The 24,853-nt window shown below is 39.2% G+C and overlaps 1 protein-coding gene across 6 annotated transcripts; it reads left to right on the top strand.

Annotated features, from left to right (window-relative positions):
* Nucleotides 1-222: 222 nt before the first annotated feature.
* On the top strand, nt 223-12,904 carry FAM76B (family with sequence similarity 76 member B). Of its 6 annotated transcripts, none has more exons than XM_066544720.1 (10): nt 223-363; nt 488-552; nt 1,035-1,089; nt 2,668-2,823; nt 3,678-3,874; nt 5,800-5,847; nt 6,048-6,128; nt 6,797-6,929; nt 9,591-9,692; nt 10,327-12,904. In XM_066544720.1, exons 1-10 carry the CDS (start codon nt 259-261, stop codon nt 10,414-10,416), a joined length of 1,032 nt encoding a protein of 343 aa, XP_066400817.1. In that variant the 5' UTR covers nt 223-258; the 3' UTR covers nt 10,417-12,904. The 6 variants fall into 6 exon arrangements, with proteins under 6 accessions (XP_066400817.1, XP_066400816.1, XP_066400818.1 ...); XM_066544719.1 differs by having other exon boundaries at nt 6,794-6,929; XM_066544721.1 differs by lacking the exon at nt 5,800-5,847 and having other exon boundaries at nt 6,794-6,929.
* The last annotated feature ends 11,949 nt before the right edge of the window (nt 12,905-24,853 follow it).

Raw genomic sequence — 24,853 nt, 5'->3', positions numbered from 1 at the left:
CGAGCCCGGGCCCGGGGCGGAGGGAGGGAGGGAAGGAGGGAAGGGCGGGGGGCGCGCGCGGGGTGACGCCGCTGCCGCCGACACAAGGGGGACGCGGGCGGGCGGCGCGCGGGGCCCAGGGCGGCACCGGCGGCAGCGGCACCGGGACGGCGGCGGCTGCGGCGGCTCCTCCTCGCGGCCCCGGCGGCCGCTCCGTCCCTCGCCCCGGCGGCACCTCCCCATTCCCCTCCCTCGGCCCGCCCGTGTCCGCCCCGCCGGATGGCGGCGGCGGGCGCGGCGGCCGCCCCGGCGCTTTATGCCTGCACCAAGTGCAACCAGCGGTACCCGTTCGAGGAGCTCTCGCAGGGCCAGCAGCTGTGCAAGGTGCGGCGGCGGCGGCGGCGGCGGCGGTGGGGCGGCCCCGGCCGGGGCTGTTGGCGGGGCGGCGGGCGGGGGCGGAGCGCGGGCTGGGGCCCGGCCGGGCAGTAACGCGGCGCTTCCCCCGCAGGAGTGCCGCATCGCCCACCCCATCGTGAAGTGCACCTACTGCCGCTCCGAGTTCCAGCAGGAGAGGTACGGAGAGCGCCTGCCGCGGCTGCGGGAGCCGGGCCTGCCTGCTCCGGGAAGAGCGGGCTGAGAGGGGATCTCACCAATGCATATAAATATCTCCGAGGCCGGTGCCAAGGGGATGGTGCCAGGCTCTTTTCGGTGGTGCCCAGTGACGGGACGAGAAGCCGTGGCCATAAACTAAACCAGGGAAAGTTTCACCTCCACATGAGGAAGAACTTATTTACACTGAGGGTGGCAGAGCCCTGGAACAGGCTGCCCAGAGGGGTGATGGGGTCTCCCTCTCTGGAGACACTCAGGATTCGCCTGTACACGTTCCTGTGTCACCTGCTCTAGGTGACTCTACCTTGGCAGAGGAATGGGACCGGAGGTCCCTTCCAACCCAACTCTTCTCTGATTCTGTTTGCAAGTAATTGCATGGGAAGGAATATTGAAGTGTGTGTTCATCACCTAATTCAATGTTGTGCCATTTTATCTCATCTCTTTAGCAAAACCAACACAATATGCAAGAAATGTGCCCAAAACGTGAAGCAGTTTGGAACGGTGAGTAGTTACTCGGTTCTTTATGCTGAAGTTGAGCTTGTTTGTGCTTCAAACCGAGAACAAAGTTCTCTTGCAACTAATCAATCCTCTTATTTTCTTTTGAGAGAAAAAAAAAATCCCAAAAACAAGCCCATGCTATAGAGTGCCATCCAGAAAGGTGATGGAAAAGCCTGACATCTCTTGATTTCCTCTGTGGGTTACCATTTCTTTTCCCAAATTGAAATCCCTTTGGGTTATATATAGCTTAACAGTTAAGAATAATTTCAATATAGCTATTTGTAACAAAGCAATGTTATTTCATGCCACACATGGTAAGTTATTCCCTGCATATTCTCATAAGCACATGCTTCATGGCAGGAAGACCACTAGCTCTCGTTGTTCTTAATGAGTGGTAAATATGAAAATCTACTAATACCACATACTTCATATTATGTAAGTCTTAAAAAATGCATGTTAATCATTGCATGTTGGGCTAATGCATCAAAATGCACGTTGAGCTAATAAGTAGAAAAGATTTTGAGTATTATCTGTATCCATGTTACTTTGCATTTTCTCACATTAAATTTTAGCTTCAGTTCTGTTGGAAAAATGAATTTTTCTATTGTGTGAATGCACACATTGTATCTGAGCTGCCCTGCCGATGGGAGTTTTAGAAGGTATCAAGATAATCTTGTTGTGAAACAAAGAAGCCCTAACTTTCCTATACTTGACATAAACTATATTAGTTGAAATTCAACTTACTTGAGAAACATAATAGCTGTTGTTATTTGAGAAACATAATAGCTGTTGGTATGTAGTCAGGCACTTTGTGAATGTGTATGTAAACTGAACAAAGAAATGCTTTCAAAAGCTTAAAATGTAGCAAAATGAATTGCAGGACAGAGCCATCAATGATTTTATCAGTAGTTCATCAAAAAACAGAACTGCACTGAAGATATTCAGCTGCTTTTACCTATGAAAACTGACATCAGTTTTCTTTTTCAGCACTCCATAAGTCTAGTTGAGTGTATGATATAAAAGTTGATAACCTGACCTGATAATTCAGACCAAACAGACCTGAACTTGGCTTTTGTTTGGTGGTGGGGCTTTTTTGTTTTAAGTTTCCTGCAGAATTACAGGGATTAGGATACTAATCTTGGAACTGTAGGATTATTGAATCCCTGAGCTGTGCAAAGGAGAGAGATGCCATCAGAAACTTCCAATCTAAAAAAATCACTTGGTTACTCTTTTTTCAAAGTTCTGTAAGTAATTTCTTTAGTAGTGAAGTAAAACTGAGAGAAATTGTCAACATATTTAAAAAGATAAAAAGCAGTACGTGTAGAGATCAGGATAGATGTGTGTGTTTCTTTTATTGTGTTTGGGTTTTCATGGAAAGTCCAGGCTGGTTTTAACCCTTGAAGAAGCATCATTTTAGAGGAAAGGTTTGGCACTGAAGATAAAAATGGTAGGAAAAATGTTCTTTAAGGTAGGTTATTTAAAGCCCTACTGGTTTTGAAGCATCATTGTGCAAATTGAAATACCTGTGTTCATTACTGCAAATACAAACGTATTGACTTCAGTTCAACTTTTTTTTTTCAGCCCAAGCCTTGTCAGTATTGTAACATTATTGCAGCATTTATTGGCACAAAATGCCAGCGTTGCACCAACTCAGAGAAGAAGTATGGCCCACCCCAGACCTGTGAGCAGTGCAAACAGCAATGTGCTTTTGATCGAAAAGAGGAGGGAAGAAGGAAGGTAGGCTTTGTTCCACGTCTCTCATGGCTTTGTCTGACAACAGTGTTCCTCTTCCAGAAGAGAAAGATTAACAGGAATGTATCTTAAGTTCTCTAATACTGGATTAAAGTTGCTGATCTGTGCTTTACAATATTTGAATTAAATTTTGTAACTTGCAATTGTTATTTTAGCTACTGAGCTAACTTTTAATTAAATCACTCTTTCTAAAAATAGGCATAAGTTTTAGCAGACAATCGTAGCTGGGGAACAGCAGTTAAGCAGCTCAACGGTTTCTCGTGTTTTGATATTTATTTTACTTTTATTTTCATATCCATTGGATCTCATGTGTGTTCATAACTTGAATCTGTCACTTTACCTCTTATCTGCCTGCCTTGCTTTTAAGTAGAGCACCAGAGAGGTAGACTGCTCTGAGCAGCCCTTTGTGTTCTGTTTTGTTAAATAGCTTTGTTGAGTGCCACTTTCTCATTCCAGAAGGTGCTGAGAAAATGACCTCAAAAGCCTCTTGACTGAACCCAAGAATAATGCTGTTTTTACAGAAGAATTTACTTGGTATAAGTAACACATTGTAAAAAAGCTTCGTCCTTTTTTAAAGTTATTGTTATTTCTGCAATGTAGAGCAGGTCCGAAAATTGCTAGGACTCTTTGTAGCATAACTTTAAATGACAAGTGGAATAAGATTCACTTTACTAAAAGAAACTTGCATATATTGGAGATACAATAGCGATGTTTCATACCAAAGATGTTTGTTTTTCCAAAGATAATGGATGAAGTGAAACAAAATCTCCTTGCAAATATTGAGTACATCTCTCTAGTGCAATGTACTTGGAAATAAAACCTGAATTATTTCTCAAAAGGTTGATGGAAAGTTGTTGTGTTGGCTCTGCACGCTGTCCTACAAGAGAGTGCTACAGAAGACAAAAGAACAGAGAAAGAGCCTAGGATCTTCACATTCTAACTCCTCATCCTCATCTCTTACTGAGAAAGACCAGCATCATTCAAAACACCACCACCATCACCACCATCATCATCGTCACAGCAGCAGTCATCATAAGTAAGTATTTCAAAAATTAAAATAGGTGTTGGTAGATCTTCATCTTCTGTGTTCTGTTTGTACTGAGATAGTAAGAAAAACTATTTAAAACACGGTGTCAAAAGCAGTAGCAGAACATTGTTCTTCATGGTCTTTCAAAATCCTTGGATTCTTGGAGTTTGACTGAAGGTGGTTCATTAAAAAAAGGAATTCTTGGTGATTGTCAACCTACTTGATGTTAGAATCGGTAACAGGTCTAGGAAAAAGGCTCATGGAATGGCTTCAGAAATGAGTTACTTGAGGGCAAACTTGTATTTGGTTTCTATGCAGCAACTGCTGAGTGGTACCTGCATTTGCCAAAGCAGTGAGAATCCTCATACTGACTTGCTTCACCCTTATTTGTGTACAAGTAGTCAAAATTAAGAGGAGAAGCAGAAACAACAGTGTGGGATTGCCTTCAGTCTAGGGCCAGTTTGTACCTCTTTGCTAGCTTTTATAACCAAGTCTTGCTGGAGAAGGCAGTTTGGGAGTGGCTGTGATACAGACATAGGGACATAAGACTGTCGGTTCAGATACTGTCTCTCTAATAACATTTCACATAGTTTTATCCCAATTTCTGCAGCTTTTCTCAACATATCATCTCTGGCCATGGCATAAGCAGCGTACCAACCTTAATCTACATATCAAACTTATTTAGTCATAAACTCCCAAATTCATTTGGGATTTTGTGCTGCTATAATAGTAGTCATGATTCTTATTTTCATTTATAGATTTGTGGCAGCATAACTTCAGAACTACTTATGTTTTGTGTTTGATAGTAAATATTATGTCTGCAATGGTAATGACCCTGATCCCAGACACACAGACACTTTCCTTCTAAACTTCACATTTCTAGTGCTTATAATTTTTCATCTTGTCTGAAACTTGCCTATCCAAGTGTGACTTAAAGATAGAAGCCAAATAAGATGAAATTATATTGGTAATTAGTAAAAGAGAAAGGCCCATACTTTCACTTTAAAAAAGAGAAAATATTTGGCATTTTAGGAATTTGAAGGAAAAAATTTTCTCGTTTATGCATTGAGCTATTGTACTGTTCCTGTTCTTTCAAATCTCTGCTGAAAATTGAATTACAGAAAGTTAAATCTAATTTAATGCATTTGGCACAGGTACAGTAGGGATTAAATAGAAAAAATAAACTCTTTACTACTGGGCAGAGCTTCTGATACACTCAAGAGTTAAAGCAGTACTCATATCGATACAGATGACAGTGCTCCTGGTTTCCCACCTTTTTTTCTGTAGACTGCCACAGGTCCATTGCTTCTGGTCCAATTAATATGACTCCTTTCCCTGTCCATTTCAGTTATTGTTAAAATCAGACAATAGGAACAATGAGGTAGAAATACAGATGAGCTATTTCACTCAGTGCAATCTTATTCATTCTACCATTGCTATTTTAGTGTTCATTATTAGTTCCTTTTGAAACGATTGAAAGCAATTGGTTACACCTAAGAAGCAGTTATTTTCAGGGATCCATAACTTAACTTTACTCTTATGGCACCAAATGAGCACCATTTCAGGCAGTGTTCATACAGCAGTATGGGAATCCCAGGAGAGCTGCTTTAGACCAGCTGGCTGAGTACAAGATTAGCAAGACAAAGTTCACAAAAACTGGGAGGTATCAGCAAAAACGTTTGGCCATCCGTCTTGAGGTCTATGCCTTGTGACTTGTAATAGTGTAGATATTTAGCCAAGAAGTAATTTTATAGCATCCTGACATGCTAAAGCATGGTCAGAAACTCCAGTGTCCAACTGAAAATTCATAAATGTTCACCATATTAGGAAAAAAGAAGGAGGGAGGGACTTTTCTCAAGTAGAGATACCATTCACATAAACTTACAAGTAACGGCGTGTTTGATCAGTTACCAAGTACATTTCACATATTTCAGAATCAGCAATCTGAGTCCAGAACAAGATCAGGGACTATGGAAACAGAGGTAAATATGATATTATTTATTAATTTTCCTTTAATTTGTCTTGCTGTTTTCATTTAAAGAATTTCCTTTTTTCTTGCATTTCTGGCTAGTCTCTAGCATTCCACTTAGGAGCATGAGTTAGTTTTTTTACATGTACCAAATGGTGATACTAGAGAGTTGCATAGTATGAGGCTTTAGGTTTACATTTTGTTTGATTTCAGCCATAAATCCTCTGCAGCTATTCAGAATGAAACTCCAAAGAAAAAACCCAAACTGGAATCCAAGCCATCAAATGGAGATAGGTAAAGTTGCATTTTTGTAAAGCTGAGCCATTTCAACCAAACAGAGCACTGATTTGTGGCCAGTTGCCTTTCTTTGTTTGTCTGAAGAATGAGGGATGTGAAACTTGTGTCCTCCCAGATGGATTATTGGGTGGCATCTGAGTGCTGTCAGTCAATTAAGTTTCGTTATTAGCAGAAAAGTAGCACTCTTTTCCTGCTTTTGTTGGGGGCAAAATTAAACAGAGCTTATGTACAAGGTGACAGTTATCAACCCCATGGTGTTCCCTCACATTGGGAAATTGTTTTATCAGTTAGATGCAGGGTAGAACCTGCTGTTTTAAGCTGACCCAGTATCTAGAGAATTCTTTTGAACTTTAATGTGGGAGACTGAATCTTTATTCTCTCTCTGGCCAAATGGTCAGAATAAAAGTTAAAAGTGGCTGCTTCAGTCAAAAGGTATTTGTCCCCCTCAAAGCTAATACTGAATTATATTTCTGCAGGTGTATGTAATGTGTGCCATTAGTAAGGTAATTTGCCAGTTGCATCCATTTCTGTCAGGTACATACTTTTTTTGCATTAGTCCTTAAGGATGTTTATGGAATTATTAATTATCAAATTTGAAAGTTTTTTAAAAGTGTTCTTCTTTTTTTTTGATACTGTAAGTAACTATTGGTTTTCACTTTTAGTAGCTCTATAAATCAGTCTGCAGACAGTGGAGGAACTGACAACTTTGTCCTCATAAGTCAGCTGAAAGAAGAAGTAATGTCACTTAAACGTCTTCTGCAGCAAAGAGATCAGACTATTTTAGAGAAAGATAAAAAGGTAAAAATTACACCTGCTTAATGAGAACTTTATAATTTTGTTTTCTGATTTGTCATCTCCTAAAATGTCAAAACAATAAGATAAAACAACAGTCAGATACAACTGTTTTATATAGCAGCTAATCGGATCTTAACATCTAAAGGAAAACTTTTGCACTCTTGTATCATGAATATATTTTGTCTCCTAAGTCAAAGAGTAATTCATCTTACCTCACTTCAGCCATGAAGAAGTTAGCCTGTTACTCAGGCTGCATGCCACAGATCATGGATAAAGAGCCAGACAGTTTGAGCATGTTTTACATGCTCTTAACTGAGTCATGGCAAAGAGCAGTAACCATTCTGAGTTTAGCATAGTTTTTATTTAGTTTTAAACTAAAGCAATGCTACCCATAATAAGTTGGTGTCCAAATTTCCATTAATGAAAATAAAGTGGTTTGTTTTTATAGGATTGGTAAGTACGTATACTATGAGTTGTCAAGTCTTTGTGGGTAGTCAGAGACTAGAAGAAAAGCTTGGATTAAGTGGCTGTCAGTCAACTATTTAAGTGAAATCATCAGGCCCAAGTGGCTTCAGCAGAACTCTTACAGAATATTCACCCTTCCAACAAACTAATGACTAGCAAGAAAAGAGGAATAACAACAAATACACACTTTGATTTGCATTTGCTTTATTTCTCTGCCATCTGAATAACTAGATGCTTTTAGGACACTGTAACAGTGGCTCTAGAATGTCTGTTTAGGATTGAGTAGGTTATGGAATTGTATTCCAAGCAAATTTATTATATTTTCAAGTAAAATTTTGATTATGAATGCATGGTGGCCTACCAAACATTGATGGTTAAGAAAGACTCATTCATACTGAAAGGAAAATGCTTACACTTTTAAACCATAGTTCATTATTTTAATTTCTACACATAGTTGTGTTTTGTAAAGGATATTGATCCTATTTTCATTTATGTTACTGTTAAAATATACCTAGTGTTGGAAGTACTTGATATTCCAAGCCTCTAAGTGTTTAATGTGAAAGAGCTGAACAGTCTCGCATGGATTCTCTTTAGGTATTTTCTTCAAAGGACAGGCATTAGGCCCTGATCTTTCTCTTATAAAGCTAGGAGAAGACTATGAGTTAGTAGGAAGTTCACTTATCAGTTTTTATTTTCAATCTACTGGGCAAAGCTAACAAAAGTGGTAGGTAAGGAAATGTCACCTACTTCTGCATAACCACTGCAGTGACTTGTTTTGTGCTGTTTCCATAGGGAGAGCATCTGTTGAGTTTAATATCCCCACTGCTATAACTATTTGACTTCAGGGTCTTCGAACTTAGTCTCCTTCAGGCACAAAGTCCTCACTTTCTGAATGTCACTTACTTTTTCAGCTGCTGCAGGGGGGACAAAAGCTGAACACATTATGCAGTGTTTGCATTGCTGAAAAATTACAACAAATGAACAAACTGCAGGTTTTTATCACTGTGAGATAGGAGACATGTACTGGGTGAAAAGCCTGAGCCATACCTGTGGGAGATTGCTGTTAAGGTTGTGTCTCAAGATTTGTGAAGGGACAGCATTTGAACAGTTTTCAATGCTCCAAAAGTAAAACCTTTGAATTGTATTGCATGGCAACAAAAACAGTTCAGTACGCCATCTTTACAGATAATACTTATTCATCACTTTCTGTTATGAGTCAAGGTATCAGCCATGTCATTATCAATGCTTATTGTGTGCAGCACTAGCCTTGTTTGTCTTTCTGCATAAAACGGTAATGAGAAACCACAACATTACTGTGAGGCCCTGAGACTTCATTGTTAGGACAGGACCACAGTTTGCTGAATGTTCACAGGTAGTTTGCTTGCCTAGTTGCATACTTCACTGTGGTGCAACACAATAAGTGGGACTAGTTTTTTATATTTAGTGTGAGATATCTGGGTTTGCACCGGATGCCCTGTAGGCTACAACAGCCATAAGTGCATGCCTTGTGCAGCAGTGTGTGTTCAGGGAGTTATGTACCATCATAGCAACATATCTGCACTTGGCCATTGATTGACTGTTCTTTTGAACAGTATCTGTTTCACTACATGTGATTTAACACATACTAAGGCTGGCAATTGCAGTCTTGGTAGTCACTTTAGGAGGGTATGCTCTGGTTTGTTGTGGCGGGCATCTTTGCTAGCAAAGAGGCTTCATTTCCTAATAAATCTGGAATGTATACATTATATATATTTTTCCTTCTGCTTAGGACAAAATGTAGCATAAAAGGACACAAAAACATCCTTTTTATTGTCTTTGTAGGAAAGATTTTTTGGGTGTTACCACACCTTATTACTGAGAGATGTAACTGAAGATTGTGGTAAGCATCTCACAGCTAAAAGAACAGCAAACTATAAATCACCAGTCTTGTATTTGAATTTTTTTTGTTGAGGTTTAGCCTATTTTATACAAAATTCTGAGCCAATAGTATGGCTCTATGACTACAGTTGCTTTCTGCATATAAAATAGGTATACACATTTTTCAAACTGCTTCTCAAGTGCTGAGCTGTCAATACTGCAATAGTAAATAAATACAGCGTTTCCTGGGATTCCTGAGCCTTTGCTAAAGATTTTATGTATTGACTAGAAGATGTATCCTGTTGCAGTTCAGGGAATTTTCATAGGATCTGTGTTTTTCAGTTGACAGAATTGAAGGCAGATTTCCAGTACCAAGAGTCTAACTTGAGGACAAAGATGAACAGCATGGAGAAAGCTCACAAGGAAACTGTGGAACAGTTGCAGGTGCGTAATTGCTTATCAATACTTGGGAAGTACTTCAGATCATATATTTAAGGATCATATATTTAGGCTGTTCAGCATGTTCACTCCAATACAGTAGTACCAAATTCATGAATGGTCATTGCTGTGCTTAACTTTGGATGCATTGTGCAGCAATTCTGGAGTCAACAGACAGCTTCCATATGAGTTAAACTCACTCTTTAACTAAAAAGGTAAAGCCTTATCTCACGTGCTTTCTCAAAGTTTATTTTTTGTGTCTGTTCTCTGACAATTTATCAGTTATCATTGGGCTATGGATCTGATTTAAGCACTCAGCATTAACACATTGGCAGCTAGATGTCTCTTGTCAAAGTATGCTTTATCAGAAGGAAAGCCTGAATTAGTTGCCTTACAAATCACAGACTGAGCAGACAATTAATGCAATAGTGGGTATACTAAATTTTGCAATATGGGGAGTGTGATTACTTTCTCTGTTGAAGACAGAATATGCATATCAAGAAACATATACAATTCTTTGAAAAGTGATCATTACCTTCTCTGAATGTTCCTAGCATGTACATTTTCAGAATTTGTTCATAAATGCGAAGCACATGACACTACTATTTCAGTAACATACTTTTTTTAATCTGTGTTGCAGGCCAAAAACAGAGAACTGCTCAAACAGGTTGCAGCATTGTCAAAGGGTAAAAAGTTTGATAAAAGTGGGAGTATCCTCACATCTCCTTGAGGAACTAGTTCTTTGTGGGGTTTGCTACTCAATGTACATTTGAGTAATTCTGTGAAGCCCTTAAAATCCTGTGTAGTGGAAAAAATATTTTTGCACACCAGATTAGTTGGCATGTTTCCTACATGTTTTTATAATTAATATGCAGCATTTTTTAGTTACTGTTCAGATGAAATACTTCAACTGGCTTGAAGAATGTTTTTATTTTTTTTATATTGGAAACCTTTTGCCAGCAATAGTATTAAACAATTGCATAGAGAACATAGCAGTGCTCTTTCTGAAAGGACAACATGCAATAACAAACTAGGTGTACTTTTTACAAAGTAGCAACTGAGTCTTTTAAACTACAATGATGTAAGCCAAAAGTTCATGAATCTGCAGTGACACTGAACACTGGTTTCTGGCAACTGTTCTTTTACTTTGTATGAAAATATAAATTTGGAATGGAAATCATGGTGCTCTCAAGTGGAACTAAAAAGAGGCATATATGTATGTGTAAATACGACTGTAATGGTTATATTCTTAGTTATAACAAGTAATTAGTGTTTAACATTCTTGTGATAGGGACTGACTGAAAGATTATCTATTGTACAGTAACAGAGGCAGTGTGCTTTTTGTAAGATTTACTGTAGACTTTTCTTGCAAGTGCCTTTCTCCAACTGTTTATTTATAGGAATATTGGTATTTTGTACATAAGGTTTTTATGTTTTAAAAATCATGTTTAATAAATGTTTTATGTAAATATAAATGTGTGTACAGAGGAATCTGAAACAAAGATCAAAGTGGCTAGTGCAGTGCTCGAGGCAGCATTAAGAGCTGGCTAGCTGATTGATGGACAGTGAGTATTGGCTTTAGATAACCTTTGTAGCTTGTGTCTGTGAGGTGTAGAATTTTATTAGTGCTGCTTATGCCAAACACTTCCTGAACAAAAAACAAATTTTTTTTTGCCACACTGGAGTTTTGTGGTTTGTTTATACATTTTTCCCATTTGGCACAGCACTGATTTTAATTCCATAGCAGACATTGTACTCCAATGTTACACCCTTAGCTAGTGATACACAGTCAAAGTTTTAATTGCGTTTATTTCCCATTGTCTGATTTAATGTACTTGGTTGTAACTTATGGTGATTCTTCTTAATGAATTACAAGATTCACATCCCCCATTGAAGATGCACACTGAGAAAAGAGTAGCCAAAACTGAAATTAATTAAGGGAAGTCTTGAAATTAATTAAGGGAATGGATGTGGTGTTGTAGGGTGGGTTTTAATGTTTTGGGTGGATTTTCATTCTAAATTACATCAGTTTAAGGTTAGCTCTGCTCTTAATGGACATGAGTCATATTCAGAAATTTCTATTAAACAATAATTTAGTATACCCCAAGGTATCTGTTCAGGAAGGTAAGTTATGAATCAGCATAAAAGGAAGTAGACTTACATGGGTAAAGGTTTAAGTCAGCTCTGGATACTGACTGGTAACAGGGTAGCTGTTGGTATTTCAGCAAGCTTAATTGTGTAGAAACAGCTACACATTTTTAATTGAAGAACAAAAGTCTATAGACCCTTGGCTGTTCACCCAGGTACTGAACTATGAATACTTTCTCAATAGTTCAAATGAGTTCCAGCAGCAACAGACTACTGAAAAATATGAAAAATTTAAGCTATCTTGTTTCGTATAGTATATGTGTATTTTTGTACCCTAAAATCAACTTTGTAAGTTTATGAAAGCTCCTCTTTAAACATATTAAACTAGGGTAGAGAATGCTGCTATCTTTGGGGTTGTTATTAATTTTTTTAGTATACAAATTTATGACTTTTATTAATTCAGATTTAATAATTGGGTCATTTTTTTCCATTTTGATGGTGACCCATACTCAGTGAGTTTTAAAATACAGAAATGCATAGCAAAATTAAGTGTTTGAATTAAGATTACTTAATGATATCAGTTCAAGCTGCAGTCAGGACATTTTAAAGAAACAAGCAGAAGTTCTGTATTAGAAGTAATTGACTTCATAAATCCCAGTCAGAAGAATTTTTACGGGTTTCAGAGTGTTTAGTTCTAATTAAATACCTGTGGGTTTTCTTACATAACCTCATTTTTAACATTAATTTTTTAAAGTTCTTAATTAGCCAACTGAATCCCAGTCCTGAGAATCGTGTTCTGGAGCAGTAGATGATTGACATAATAAACTGATGTTCTTTAAACGTGGATCTGCGAGGAGATTGTTGTACTGTATTGTGCTTTTTAGCCTGTTTCCAGATGTTGATTAGCATTGACCAGTAATGGCCATTTTGGCTCAAGTTATTTATGTATTTTAAGCCTGTGAATATTGCAGCCCCCTTTAGATAGTTTGTCCAAATCCATGTTCTGCAGTGAAGCTGTTCAGCTGTCCACCTGTATAGAAAATTGAAATCCTGTACTGGCACACATCTGACCGTTGACATTTTGTACCTTTTCTAAATCCAATGTTTCACAATAAAATCTTGTCAAAACATTCATCTGTCTTTTAAAAATTATTCAAAAATCCATATTTTGTGTTAATCTTTCATGCTACATTACTCACTAAAAGTCTGTGGTCAAAAAATGGGCAGAATTTAATATTTCAATTTCTGTTAAAATTAGACACGTTGGGCTGTCTACAGATTGTAACAAACTACAGCTACAGAGTACTTTGTCTCATGAAAATATTTTTGTTTTCTACAACAGAATTATAATATATAGAAATTTTCCTATCGAGAAGAAAAACACATGAAGTGACATTGATAATTTCTTTGTTCCCTTTCTTGTGTCTGCAGGAGTTAGGTGCCCACAGCAGCATCCTGCTGGCTGTCAGTCACAGTGGCTCCTAGTGTTTAGAGCTCTGGTCCTGCAGACTGTAAATCTCATTTTATATTTTTCTCAGCAATCAATCTTCATCCTTCCCCTATCCAGAAGAATACTTGTCATTCAAGAATTAAAGTTCAAAGCAAAAACAAACAAACAAACAAAAAAACAAACAAAAAACCAAAAAAACCCCCCACAAACCCCCCCCCCCCCAAAAATACTAAAACAACCAAAAAAACAGGTCCAACAAGAGAGTAAGATTCTCTATCTGGTCAAGGCAATTACTGAGAGGATCTTTGAGTTTTAGAGCATCTCAAAACTGTTGATGCTTTGTGTTAGGTATATTAATGTTCTAATGCTGGATTGCTCTCAGACTCATTTTAATGCAAACTGGCAGCAGCAGCTTTGAGGCCATTTATTTTTGAAGCTGAGAGCAAGTCAAAATTAGGTGTGGTGTACTTATTTTAGGTGTGGCTTTCATGTGACACGTGGAAAATGTGTGTAACTGGCCATGTAACCAATTGTCTCCTGAAAAGATATTTGCATCATCTGAAGCAAATTTCCTTAAAGAAGATTTAAACTGATACAACCTGTGTATAGGCATTCAGGCAGTTCTTTATGGTCTTTAGTACCTTCAAAAGTTCAGAATCCACACTGATTTTTATGAAAACACTGATGTTTATGATTATAAACTATAGCTTTTGAAATGGAGTAACAGCTTTTCATGTCACTTTTATTCATTCAAATGATGACTAAAATATTGGTACTACAATAGAATATACATTTTCTGATATATTATGTGCAATTGCTTTAGCTTTTGTACTGATACTACTGAGGTACATAAATTACTTCTGTTGAATCTCACAGAAGAAGTAGGGGGTATTGGACAGGGGGATTATTGCGGTGAAAGGAGATGTTTGTGCTGCTCCTGGAGAAAGGAGGAGGATAATGGAGATGTCAGGGCTAATGGGGAAGAGAGACCTCTGAGAAACCATGTTACTTGTTTATTGAATATAGTGAATCACACAGCTGGGTTCTTTCAAGAGATACATATTTTCTATATCTGTAAAATGCAGTGTTGCTTACAGGAGATTTTTGGTTTTGTTGGGTTTTGTTTTTAGCAATACTAGAGCCCAGGTTTTAGAAATGAGCAGAATAAACTGCTTGATTAAATTGAAATACAAAGATGTAACATCCACCTTTTAAGCAGTTAGTCATAATTGTGTAAGTCAAAAAAAACCAGGTAAAACTACAACAGACCACTGCATACCATAACCCCTGCTGGGTAATGGTGCACGTTTCACTATACAACTCCAAGTGACTATCTCTCTATTCTCACACATTAGACAGAAATTGTCCTTGAAGGTATGTCACTCAGCAGCACATGAATCATTGACATTTTCCCTTGCTTTAACCTAAACAGAAAACAAGTCTGGAGTTGTCTGTTTGCCTTTGGAACTGTTCATTGGAGTGCACTGGCACTGTTCTAACTGACCCTGTTGCTCCTGGCAATTTCTCTTCAGTATATCTCTTGGTGGGTAAAGGTAATTTTGCGTTTTGACTGAAGGAGGTTTAAGTGCCATTGATGCTGATGTGCTAGGCAAGCCAGGGGACAGTAGATACTCATTTCTGAAGTGTCTATTTTCCTTCTGCTGAAGGTTTCTGACTTTGTAGTACTTGGTAAGTACATTCATTTTTAATTGTCAGTTGTAAAACAGGCCTTCCAGCTTCTGCAGAATACTGAAAGCTAAAGTTAAACCTGTATCACTTTTCCATACAAAAGGTCAGTATTGGAGGTGTAAGCAGAAGACTACTTTTATAGGGTCTTCTTTTGACTGCAGAAGGCTTGTGGACAAACAAAAATAGATTGGACTAACAAGTAGGTGAGAGTTTAGACCCAGGCAATCTTACTACGGGTTGGGTCAGAGGAATGTGATGTATTCCTCCTATGGCTTCTGTGGGTATTAGAATTTGCAAATTGATTTTTCCCAAATTGATTTTTACCTCCTGTTGTAACACCTCTCCCACTTTTTCAGTGCCTTAGAGCAATGTGTTTTGAACTGAGTGCTGAAAACTCATGTTTTCCCTTATTTGAATCAACAGATAAATGTGTTTTGCTGTATTTCAGTAAAAGGTGTAAAGCATTCACAATTTGTCCTTTATCAGATGCATCAACTCATGTCTTTAGTTTTATTTATAGAGATTCCTTGGGAAACTTTTTACAACCTTCCAAAAAGGGGAAGAGCTGTAAAGGTGTATTTGCGGGAATAACTTAAACCATTGCTGAAAGGCAAACAATTAATTCAATCTGATTCACCTGAAGCAGTTTAGTAGTGCTCATACAACCTATTGCAGTGCTGTAGTTGCAGTGCATGTTACAAAACACAACCAGGAACAGTAATTTCAATCATTCCTTCAAGATCTACAAGGATTTGCTTGCTGGTCACTTACCTGACAGAGTGCATCATTCAATGAAGTTACCATAGGCAAAAAGCCTTTGTCATACAATCATGGAGTTTAAGTTGCAAAAGATTGTGGAGATCCAACCATTAACCCAGCCAAGTCCACCCCCCCAGTCCAAGTCCCTAAGTACAAAATCTACACATTCTCTAAACACTTTCAGGGATTTGCCTAGGTAGCCTGTTCCAATGCTTGACAACCATTTCCATGAGGAAATGTTTCTTACTAACCAATATAAACCCCCCCAGTGCAATTGAAGGTTATTTTCTTTTTTCCTATCACTTGTTATCTGGGAGAAGAGACTGACTCTCACCTCACTATAACCTCCTTTAAGGTGGTTCTAGAGAGCAGTATTTCCCTGCCAGTCCTCCTTTTCTCCAGGCTAAGCACCCCCAGCCTCCCTCAGCCAGCCCTCATCAGCTTTGTGCTCCATAGCTTTCCCCAGCTCTGTGTCCCTTCTCTGGACATGCTCCAGCCCCTTCTTGCAGTGAGGGGCCCAGAACTGGACACAGGATTTGAGGTGTGGCCTCACCAATCTGAGTACAGGGGGACAATCCCTGCCCTGCTCCTGCTGGCCACACCATTGCTGATCCAGGCCAGGATGCCACTGGCCTTCTGGGCCACCTGGGCACTCTGCTGGCTCATGTTCAGCTGCTGTTGTCCAGCATGCCCAGGCCTTTCCAGCTGTGACCCAAGCGCAGGACCCAGCACCTGGCCTTGCTGAACCTTTTATAATTGGCCTCAACCCATCAAGGCAGTCTGTTCAGCTCCCTCTGCAAACTGTTCTTGCCCTCCAGCAGATCAACAATCACATTTGGTGTCACCTACAATCTGGCTGAGGGCACTCAATTCCTTTCCCCAAATCACTGATAAAGACATTCAACAGGAGTGGCCCCAATACTGATCCCTGGGGAGCCCCACTTGTGACCAGCTGCCAGCTGGATGTAACTGTGTTCGTCACCACTCTCAGAACTTGGCCATCCAGCTGGTATTTTATCCACTGAGCAGCACCTGTCCAAGCCATGAGCAACCAGCTTGTCCAGGAGAATGCCATGGGAAATGGTGTCAAAGGCTTTACTAAAGTCCAGACAGACAATATCCACAGCCTTTCCCTTATCTGCTAAGTGGGTCAGCATATAAGGAGATCAGGTTGGTCAAGCAGGACCTGCCTTTCCTAAATCCATGCTTGTTGGGCCTGATCCCCTGGTTTTCCTGCATGTGCCATGGGATGCACACACGGTGATCTGCTCCATGACCCTTCCCATCCCTGAGGTAGGTTTCATGATCACTGTGCACAAGATGGCCTCCAACTATCTTATAACATCTGCAAAAGTGGAGTGAGCACTTGATACCTCCTCTTACTGGAATGGCATGGTGCTATTTTGCATAGAAAACAAATTGCCTTGCAACATGCATTTGAAAATTATTTCTTCATTCTTTCATTAAAGATACTTCAGTCTTTTTCCAGTCATAAATATGCTCCAGTTTTTAAGGTGGGATTGGTACACTTGTTTTTTTTTTTTCTTTTAGTTGTCTCTAAAGGCAGTGATATGTAAAGATTTTTTTAAAGCAAACACACTGTTGGATCATGTTTATCAAAACTGATGGAATACACCTCTCCCCTTACTTCCTGATGTTAAATATATAAAGGGAAAATAAAGCTAAATAGGATGGCTGCCTACCTAAGATTAGCCACTAGATGCTGCCTAAACCCCACAGTGTATGGTTCTGCTTTCTGTGTAGCAGCCAGCGCCCACAGTGGGTAAGCTGTTCCTGTTCAACACTGAGGCTAAAATGAGAATATCCTAAATGCTGAAATATAGTACTTTGGAATGCTTTTTCTATGTGAGGATGACTGTGCAGTGGAACAAGTTCCTTAGCTGGTGGTAAAGTCTCCATCCATGGGGAGATTCTCAAAAGCTACCCAGTCATGATCCTGGGCAACTGGATCCAGGTGGCCCTGCTTGAGCAACAGGGTTGGACCAGATGACCTCCCAACCTCAACTGTCCTGTAATTCCAAAACCTAAACAGGTTTCCTTCATCTATTAAAACACAGTATTTTTAAATGAAAAAAAAATAGGTAAGCAACATTTTGATGTATTCAGTTTTTCCCTCACAGTGTTCAGTTCATTTGAATAGACCAGAAAAAAACCCCAACATTTTTTGTAGTAGCCATTCACCTGCTAGGCAGAGTGCTGCACTAGGGAAACATATCAAATTATATGTATGATTGTTACATAACCGTCAAGATAGTTTGCTGATCTTGTAAAAGAAATAGCTTTGCATGAAGAAACATTTCTAAACGTTATTTTTGGTAGCAAATTTCAAGTAAACAGAGCAAGGAGAAGTAACTTCCCATCTATTTCTTTCCTGTTAATCTCCTGCCAACATGATATAATTCTCATACTATGCAAAGTCAGAAACAAGTCTGTTTGAAAATAGTAAAGTTCCCAAGAGTACTTATCTTGCTGTCCAGATCTCTAAAGCCCTTTTGCTTTGTTTTGTTTTTTGTTAAGAGACAGCATTCTAAATTTGGTGTGGAGCATCTAGGACCTCAGGAGTGTGTGCAGTGCTGCTTTCCCTTTATCCATAAATACCTCTTACCTTCTGTCAAGTGTGCCTATGGCTGAAGTACAGTTGTAGATCACATTCAGTCTGAATCACCTCTTGTCAGCCAAATCCCAAGCACTGTTCTTCTCAAACAACTTCTGCTTTATTAAATCTGGGTTTGGATGTGTATCAAAATCCTAAGCCAAGAGTCAGAAAAGCAGCATTTTGGAACTGTTGGGGTTTTAATTTTATCTTTGCACAACATTTATATTATTATATATTTTTAGTTTATTAATTCATTTGAAAAAGCAAACTCACAGTTACAGAGTAGCTCTTCACATCTTTCCTTGTGTCAGGAGAGTAGTCCTCCACTTGAATAAGGAATGTAGCTTTCTTTTTGACTTGCTATCATGAGGACATTTGCATTTTCCTGAAAAGTATCCTTGCAACAACTCACTCAGTATTGTTCCTGAGGCATACAGAAACCATAGCAAAAATCAGATACCATCTTAATCCCTTCATAATTCTGTCATAGATAACATTTTAAGTTGAGTAAACTAGGTGATAGTGTTGGAAAAAAAAACATAAGCTATTGAGATAATTTTAAAAAGCAGTAAATATGAATTTTATAGTGATTCAGAATGCACTCATGAGCTTGATTCTACTGTCAAGATTGCTATCAGGCTGATAAACATGCTTGATCTTATAAAGACAAAAAAATGAGTATGCTTTAGAAAACAGAACAAAAACATGCTTTTCATTCTTCGACTATAGTTAGGAACACAGATATTGATATATTATTTACTGAAATAGAATTGAGCTTATAAAAAAGTAATTTATGTAGTCTAAAAATATCTCTGCTTCTTCAGTAGAACATGAAAGAATTTTTTTGGTAGTTGACAGAAAATCATTTCTTGAGAAATAAGTTTTCTCTTTAAACGCATTGGAAGTTTCCTCTAGCCTAAATTCTGTTTCTTAAATCTCACTAGAGTTGTAACCGTAGTTGCATTTTCTGGCCAAAATGTCCATAAATCAATCAATTTTATCTCAATTTCCGTGATGGTTTTTCTTCGTTAATACATTCATTGGCTTAGGATTTAAAGACTGTGACTCTGCCCTCAAGGATCAGTGTATTCAAAGATTCTCCTAGTACTTTTATTCAATTATACCACTTTGTTGCTAATTACCACCATTGACTTTTCCTCTTCGCAGTAAGATTTGTTCTTCCAGGAGTCAATAAATTAGTCACTGTATATCTGCGGGGGAGGGGGGAAGGGTCATCAGCTCCTTAATGTGAAATATATTTCCAGCCGTTTTTCTAGGGCTATTTTTTACCAACAGTAAAGATGCCCAGTTTTTGGGTGCTGGCACTAGTGAAAGCGCTGTTGCGGCCCACCCTGGAGTGGCTCTATTCTCCAGTTCATCCCACGCGCTGGGGTGGCTGAGGTCCAGCCCATGTCCACCTACAGCCATTCTCCAGGAGGCTGGCAGAGGTTGTTCCCATCAAGCCACCACACGTTACCTCTCAGTGGAGCACAGGTCTTTGTGACTGACAGCACTGCACAGCCCAGGAAGCTTCAGCACACCTTGCTGCAGCAAGGGCTCTGTTTTCTTAGACAAGAGAGAGGCAGGCAGAATTGCTGGGTGCCCATCCTGCCGGGGGTTCCCTCTCTCAGTCCCCTTGAAGGGCTGTTAGAAGGTGTGCTGCCAGCCCCATTCAAACCATTACTGATGGCCACTCAGAAGATGGAAGCCTTGAGAGGGGAAATCTGTGAGGCAGTGCAGATCGTGGGCCCCTGAGGAGTAGATCTCAAGTTGCTCAGAGTACAGCTTTGTTAGCTTAAGATCAAGCTGAGATGTTTTCAATGACCAGTTCCACCAGAATAAACATCTCTGGCGCTTGGGGCCATTCACACTGCCCACCAGGGGGACAGTCAGTCTGTGCTTCCCATCAAGCCACCAGAGAGCAATTTAGAGTAAAAAAAAGTGTTTTCATTTTTGTCCTCTGGATGAGCCTATTTTACACCACTGTATATGGGTCTTACTCCCTAACAGAGGAAGTGTGAATGCTCTTAGAGTAACTTTTCCTAAAAAGGCCTCTGTTTGACTTATTTCTTAGGGTTTTGCTGTACATGCAGATTCTGGCCAGAGTATGCTAATGTATATTGCCTCCTATGTCCAAGTGGGAAATGCTTGCTTCTTTTCATTTTCCCAGACTTTCAAGATGCAATTGCACTCATTGATGCAATTTTGAGGCTTAAAGGCAGAATTCTATGCCCTGCTGACGCTACAATAATGTCACTAAATAGACCTTAGAGAGGAAAATAAAGCAAGAAGTGAGTAGCTTTAATTTATATAAATTATATGTACAATTTATATAAAACATAATTATGTAGAATACACCATAATATTATACAATACAATGTATTGTATAATATATAATGTGTTGTATAATATTTTTTATTTAGAATATAAATATATTTTCATATCTCTATAAAATGCCTTGTTATTTGTCTTTTCTCTCGCCTAGTGCAAAGCTGATGGGAGCAGTAGCGTGGGTCCTAGTCATGCCTTGTATCCTTTTATAGACTTATTTTCTCTTAAAAGCAGGGCGTCTCTTTGCATTCAGCCCACCTTGGATCAGTTGGTAGACATCAGTAGGATTGTTCTTTGGTTTGAAACATAAATGGGTGGAATAGGGAGTGGTTTGTGGTTTGGTTTTGAAGTTGTTGTTTTGGGTTTATTTTGTAAATACCTCTTTTCCAAATACAAATCTGTCATCCAATGCCAGGTCTCTGTTCCTTTGCATGGGTGGGAAGGGACTGCAACTTGTTTATTTCCCTGACCTCTCCAACAAACCTCACATTTATGACAGTTCCCACTCAGCACTTCCAAAGCAATCCCTTGATAAGCTTCTCCAGGATACCTTCATCTCCAATTGGGGTGAAAATTGGCAAATACTGTGAGGGCTGATATCTCAATGCACCAGTGACTGCTTAGGTAAAGTGGCAAATACACATGTAGAGTTTACCTCAGAGAATGGACACTCCTCAAATTAACATTTGACAGTCAGCAGCAGCCCAAACCAATCTCAAAACTGTAGTATGGTAAAAAATCCATAAGGCAATCCCAAAATGGAGGAGAGAATGCAGGCTAACCACTGGCATATGTAGTAAAGAGATTTAATTTCCTAAGTGCTCTAAGCATGGCTGTGCCACAGTTAATTAATACCTTTGTTTTTAATGGGGCTTTTACTGGATGTATCACATTGTTTCCCACTTGGTGTATTCTCCTTACCTCTCCATACTTTCCATGATTGCATTAACTTGTTTTCAATCTAAGAAGCAGAAGTGAGCAACTTTTTGTTGCTGGTCTGCAGCTGAGTGTGATGCTGTGGCCCTAAATAACACAGATTCAGAATCAGGGTATTAGCTAGTAGCCAGGCTTGGTACTTTGGAGCATTTCTGCTTTCTGCTCTGTGATACAAAACATCATATGTGTTCTGCAGTAGTAGCATATTTCCAGCCATCTGTAATTGCCTCCTACTTGCATATGCTTAGTCACTGCATACAAACACACACCTTCTGCTGAACTTTAGTAAAACTCATTATGTTTTTAGCCATATGGTATTCTACACAGGCTCTTTTTGACAATACTAGAACCCAGTGATCCTAAATTACCTCCAAGGAGGCCAGAGGGGATAATTTAAGCAAATCATTGTTGTAAGTATTTACTTTCTCATGTGATCCAGTGACATTTTGACAGAACTTTTGTTGTCATCACTTTTGCTAAGGAAATGGAAACATATTAGTATGAAAAACAAATAACAAATTTATTACTCTTAGAGCTGAAATATCACAGGAATACTCTAAACCAACACAATTTAATAACTCTTTTATTCCCCAGTGTTTTTAATATGTCTTAAATGACCCTTCATGCTATTGGTAAGTTAATACTTGTCAAAATCGAGGAGTACTCAAAGGTGTAATTAACCCTTCCCCTGTATCACCAGCTGGAACCCAAATTGGTTGTCTGTCGTAATCTTGTCTCTGAGTCTGGGATGGAGCTAAATGACAGGTTGGTGTACTTTGGGAAACCTATGTCTCCTGAACAGATGGCTTCCTGGGACTCCAATCAACACACAGAAGTGGGCAATCTTATCCTGTAGCAGGCATGAAATCGGGGTGATGCTAGTCTTCTAACAAAAATTAGTTGTATTTGGGGAGGGAAAACATGTCTTGGAAGGTTGTCTTACTTCCTGCCAAGACAGTATCCCAGAAGAGGAACCAGATACTGATAGCCAAGGTATTTTTTTTCCTTAATCACAACTATCTGGAAAACCAAGAGGAGTGAAAAATGTCAGGCTGCAGACCGTCTTAAGGATTTAAGGATCTTTTCTCTCTCACAGTTTGATAGCATGAAGCTTTTAAAAAGAACTTCCTTTCACCCTAAATTACTTTTTTATCATTTCTATATTTTTTCCAACCTATGCCATTGTATAATAGCTGAACTATTCCTGACATTTCAATCTGTGTTGCTGATAAGCTCTTCCAGTCCCATTCCTATAGGGCTGAGATTGCAGAAGACTGTAGTGCCAGCTACACAATCACAACTGCAGTCCTGGCATATCCTGAGAGGACATCATGAGATCACTGCTGTGTAATCTTGCTCCTCTTTCCTCCTTCTGGCAACAGAAGAACAGAATAAATAGCCAAGTCCACAACTGGTTCTGTCAAAGAGTGCAAAGAGGCTTAGTAACCTGTTTAAGAATTTATAATACCTATTCATGGCAAAGAGAAGATCTATTGCTGCTTGCTGTTCCTGTTTGATCTGCATCCTGGCTTTGTGAGATCCAGCTTGTTGCCAATATCCAAAATGAATTGGCAGACTTCTCCAGGAGAGCACCACGCATCCTTCTAGAGGAAGAATATTATTGCATGCCACATCTTGCAGGCTGAACTAAATTCTATCGGAAAAAAATTAACACCTGTCAAATTACAACCACTTCACAAGACAGAATTTTCGAATCTGAAAGATCATCAGCTTCCAGATCCCTGTCATGGGCAGGGAGGGACATCTTTGAGTAGACCAGACTGCTCAAAGCCCCTCCATGCTTTATGCAACAAAAAGGTTTAACAGGCAGAAGCATGTGGTGGCCCTGACACCTGGGGAAAAGCAGCTGTAATTCAGTGACTGGTGAGCCTGGCTGGCTGCACTGGGTTGGAGCTGGTCCTGGCACAGGAAACCTGGGAGCATCCTGGGCTGGCTGTGTGGGGAGACAAGCTCAACCCCCTCAGTAGTGCAAATCTGTATCTGTTTGTTCTTTTGATGAACTCTCCAACTTTGCTTCAGTTCTCTATCCAGGAAAATAGCTCTGCCCTATGAAAATACCTTAAGCAACATTAGATGGTCAAACACAAAACTGTTGGGAAACACTGAAGTACTTAACTGGATAAATGGAGAATGTTCTAGTTAAGATCTAAATTTTAGGTTGGTGTTTATATAAAACACTGCAATTATGTTGTGAATTGATTAAAATACAAGCCCTTCAGGAAGAACAAGAGCAAAACATCTTGTCTCTACACTGAGGCCGTAAAAGTAATTCTTAAGATGAAAAATAATGAATGCCTTGTATAAAGCAACAATATGATCAGCTGGATAAAATAATGAGCTGTTTTGAGAAATTATCAATGGACAAAGCAATCCTAAGGGAAAAGAGGCATTAATTAACAGAGAAATGAATGCCATGCATGACAGCAGAGGGAATTTCTGCTTATCCCTCTCTAGGTTTGTATTCATGAATTGAACCTCAATTTGGCTGTGGATATTAATTTTGTTTTTGCTTTCACATAGTGACACTAGAAAAGCACTAGGATAAGACAAAGAGAACAGACAATATTGGAAAACAGCCCCAGTAACTCCAGATGTTTTAGTAAAATACATATACTTGATAGCTACATGGACTGAGAAGGAAAGTAAATAGATCTCAGTAAATATCTGACATTAGATGTAGGAAAAGAAGGAAATTAGAGAGGCTTTAAAAACATGGCTGAACTACCTGCTGAATGCTGGTTATTAGACACATACTTAATTTCTTTGTCTTAAATCTTAAATATTGCAAGTAAGATTTGAGCTTGACACTGCATCACTTTTAGGAGAGATAGATTGCCATTCTGGTTCCTCCACCAGCCTTCTTGGGACTTCACCTCCGCTTTCAGTTTCCCATTTACAGATGGAATTCAGATTACTTTTTCCCATGCTCTTTTTGTCTTCCTTGATTGTTTAGACTAGAGATGTTCACACTTTTTCATTTTCTCCTTTTCCTTTTGGTTTTCTCCTGTTCATTGTGAAGAGTAAGAGCAGGATGCTTATCCCCTCCTCTCCCAGGGTGGGTTGTGGAGGAGATGTTCCCAAACAGCCTCTAGGAGCAGGATAATAGGTGCAGGCTGAAGGTCCTATGGAGGCAGGATTATGGCTGTGGGAAGGATCAATGGTTATAAAGGAGCTGGGGTAAAAGGAAGAGAAGCAGCAGAAGCAATCTCAATCTCATGCTTTCTAGCATGTGTGTCCAGTCTCACTTCTGCCCTTCCCAGTGCCTCCCACCCTGGC

The sequence above is a fragment of the Molothrus aeneus genome, chromosome 2 (assembly GCF_037042795.1).
Source record: "Molothrus aeneus isolate 106 chromosome 2, BPBGC_Maene_1.0, whole genome shotgun sequence".
NCBI classification, from domain to species: domain Eukaryota; kingdom Metazoa; phylum Chordata; class Aves; order Passeriformes; family Icteridae; genus Molothrus; species Molothrus aeneus.
Note: the sequence above shows the minus strand (reverse complement) of the source record. Positions and strands in the feature narration are given on the sequence as shown.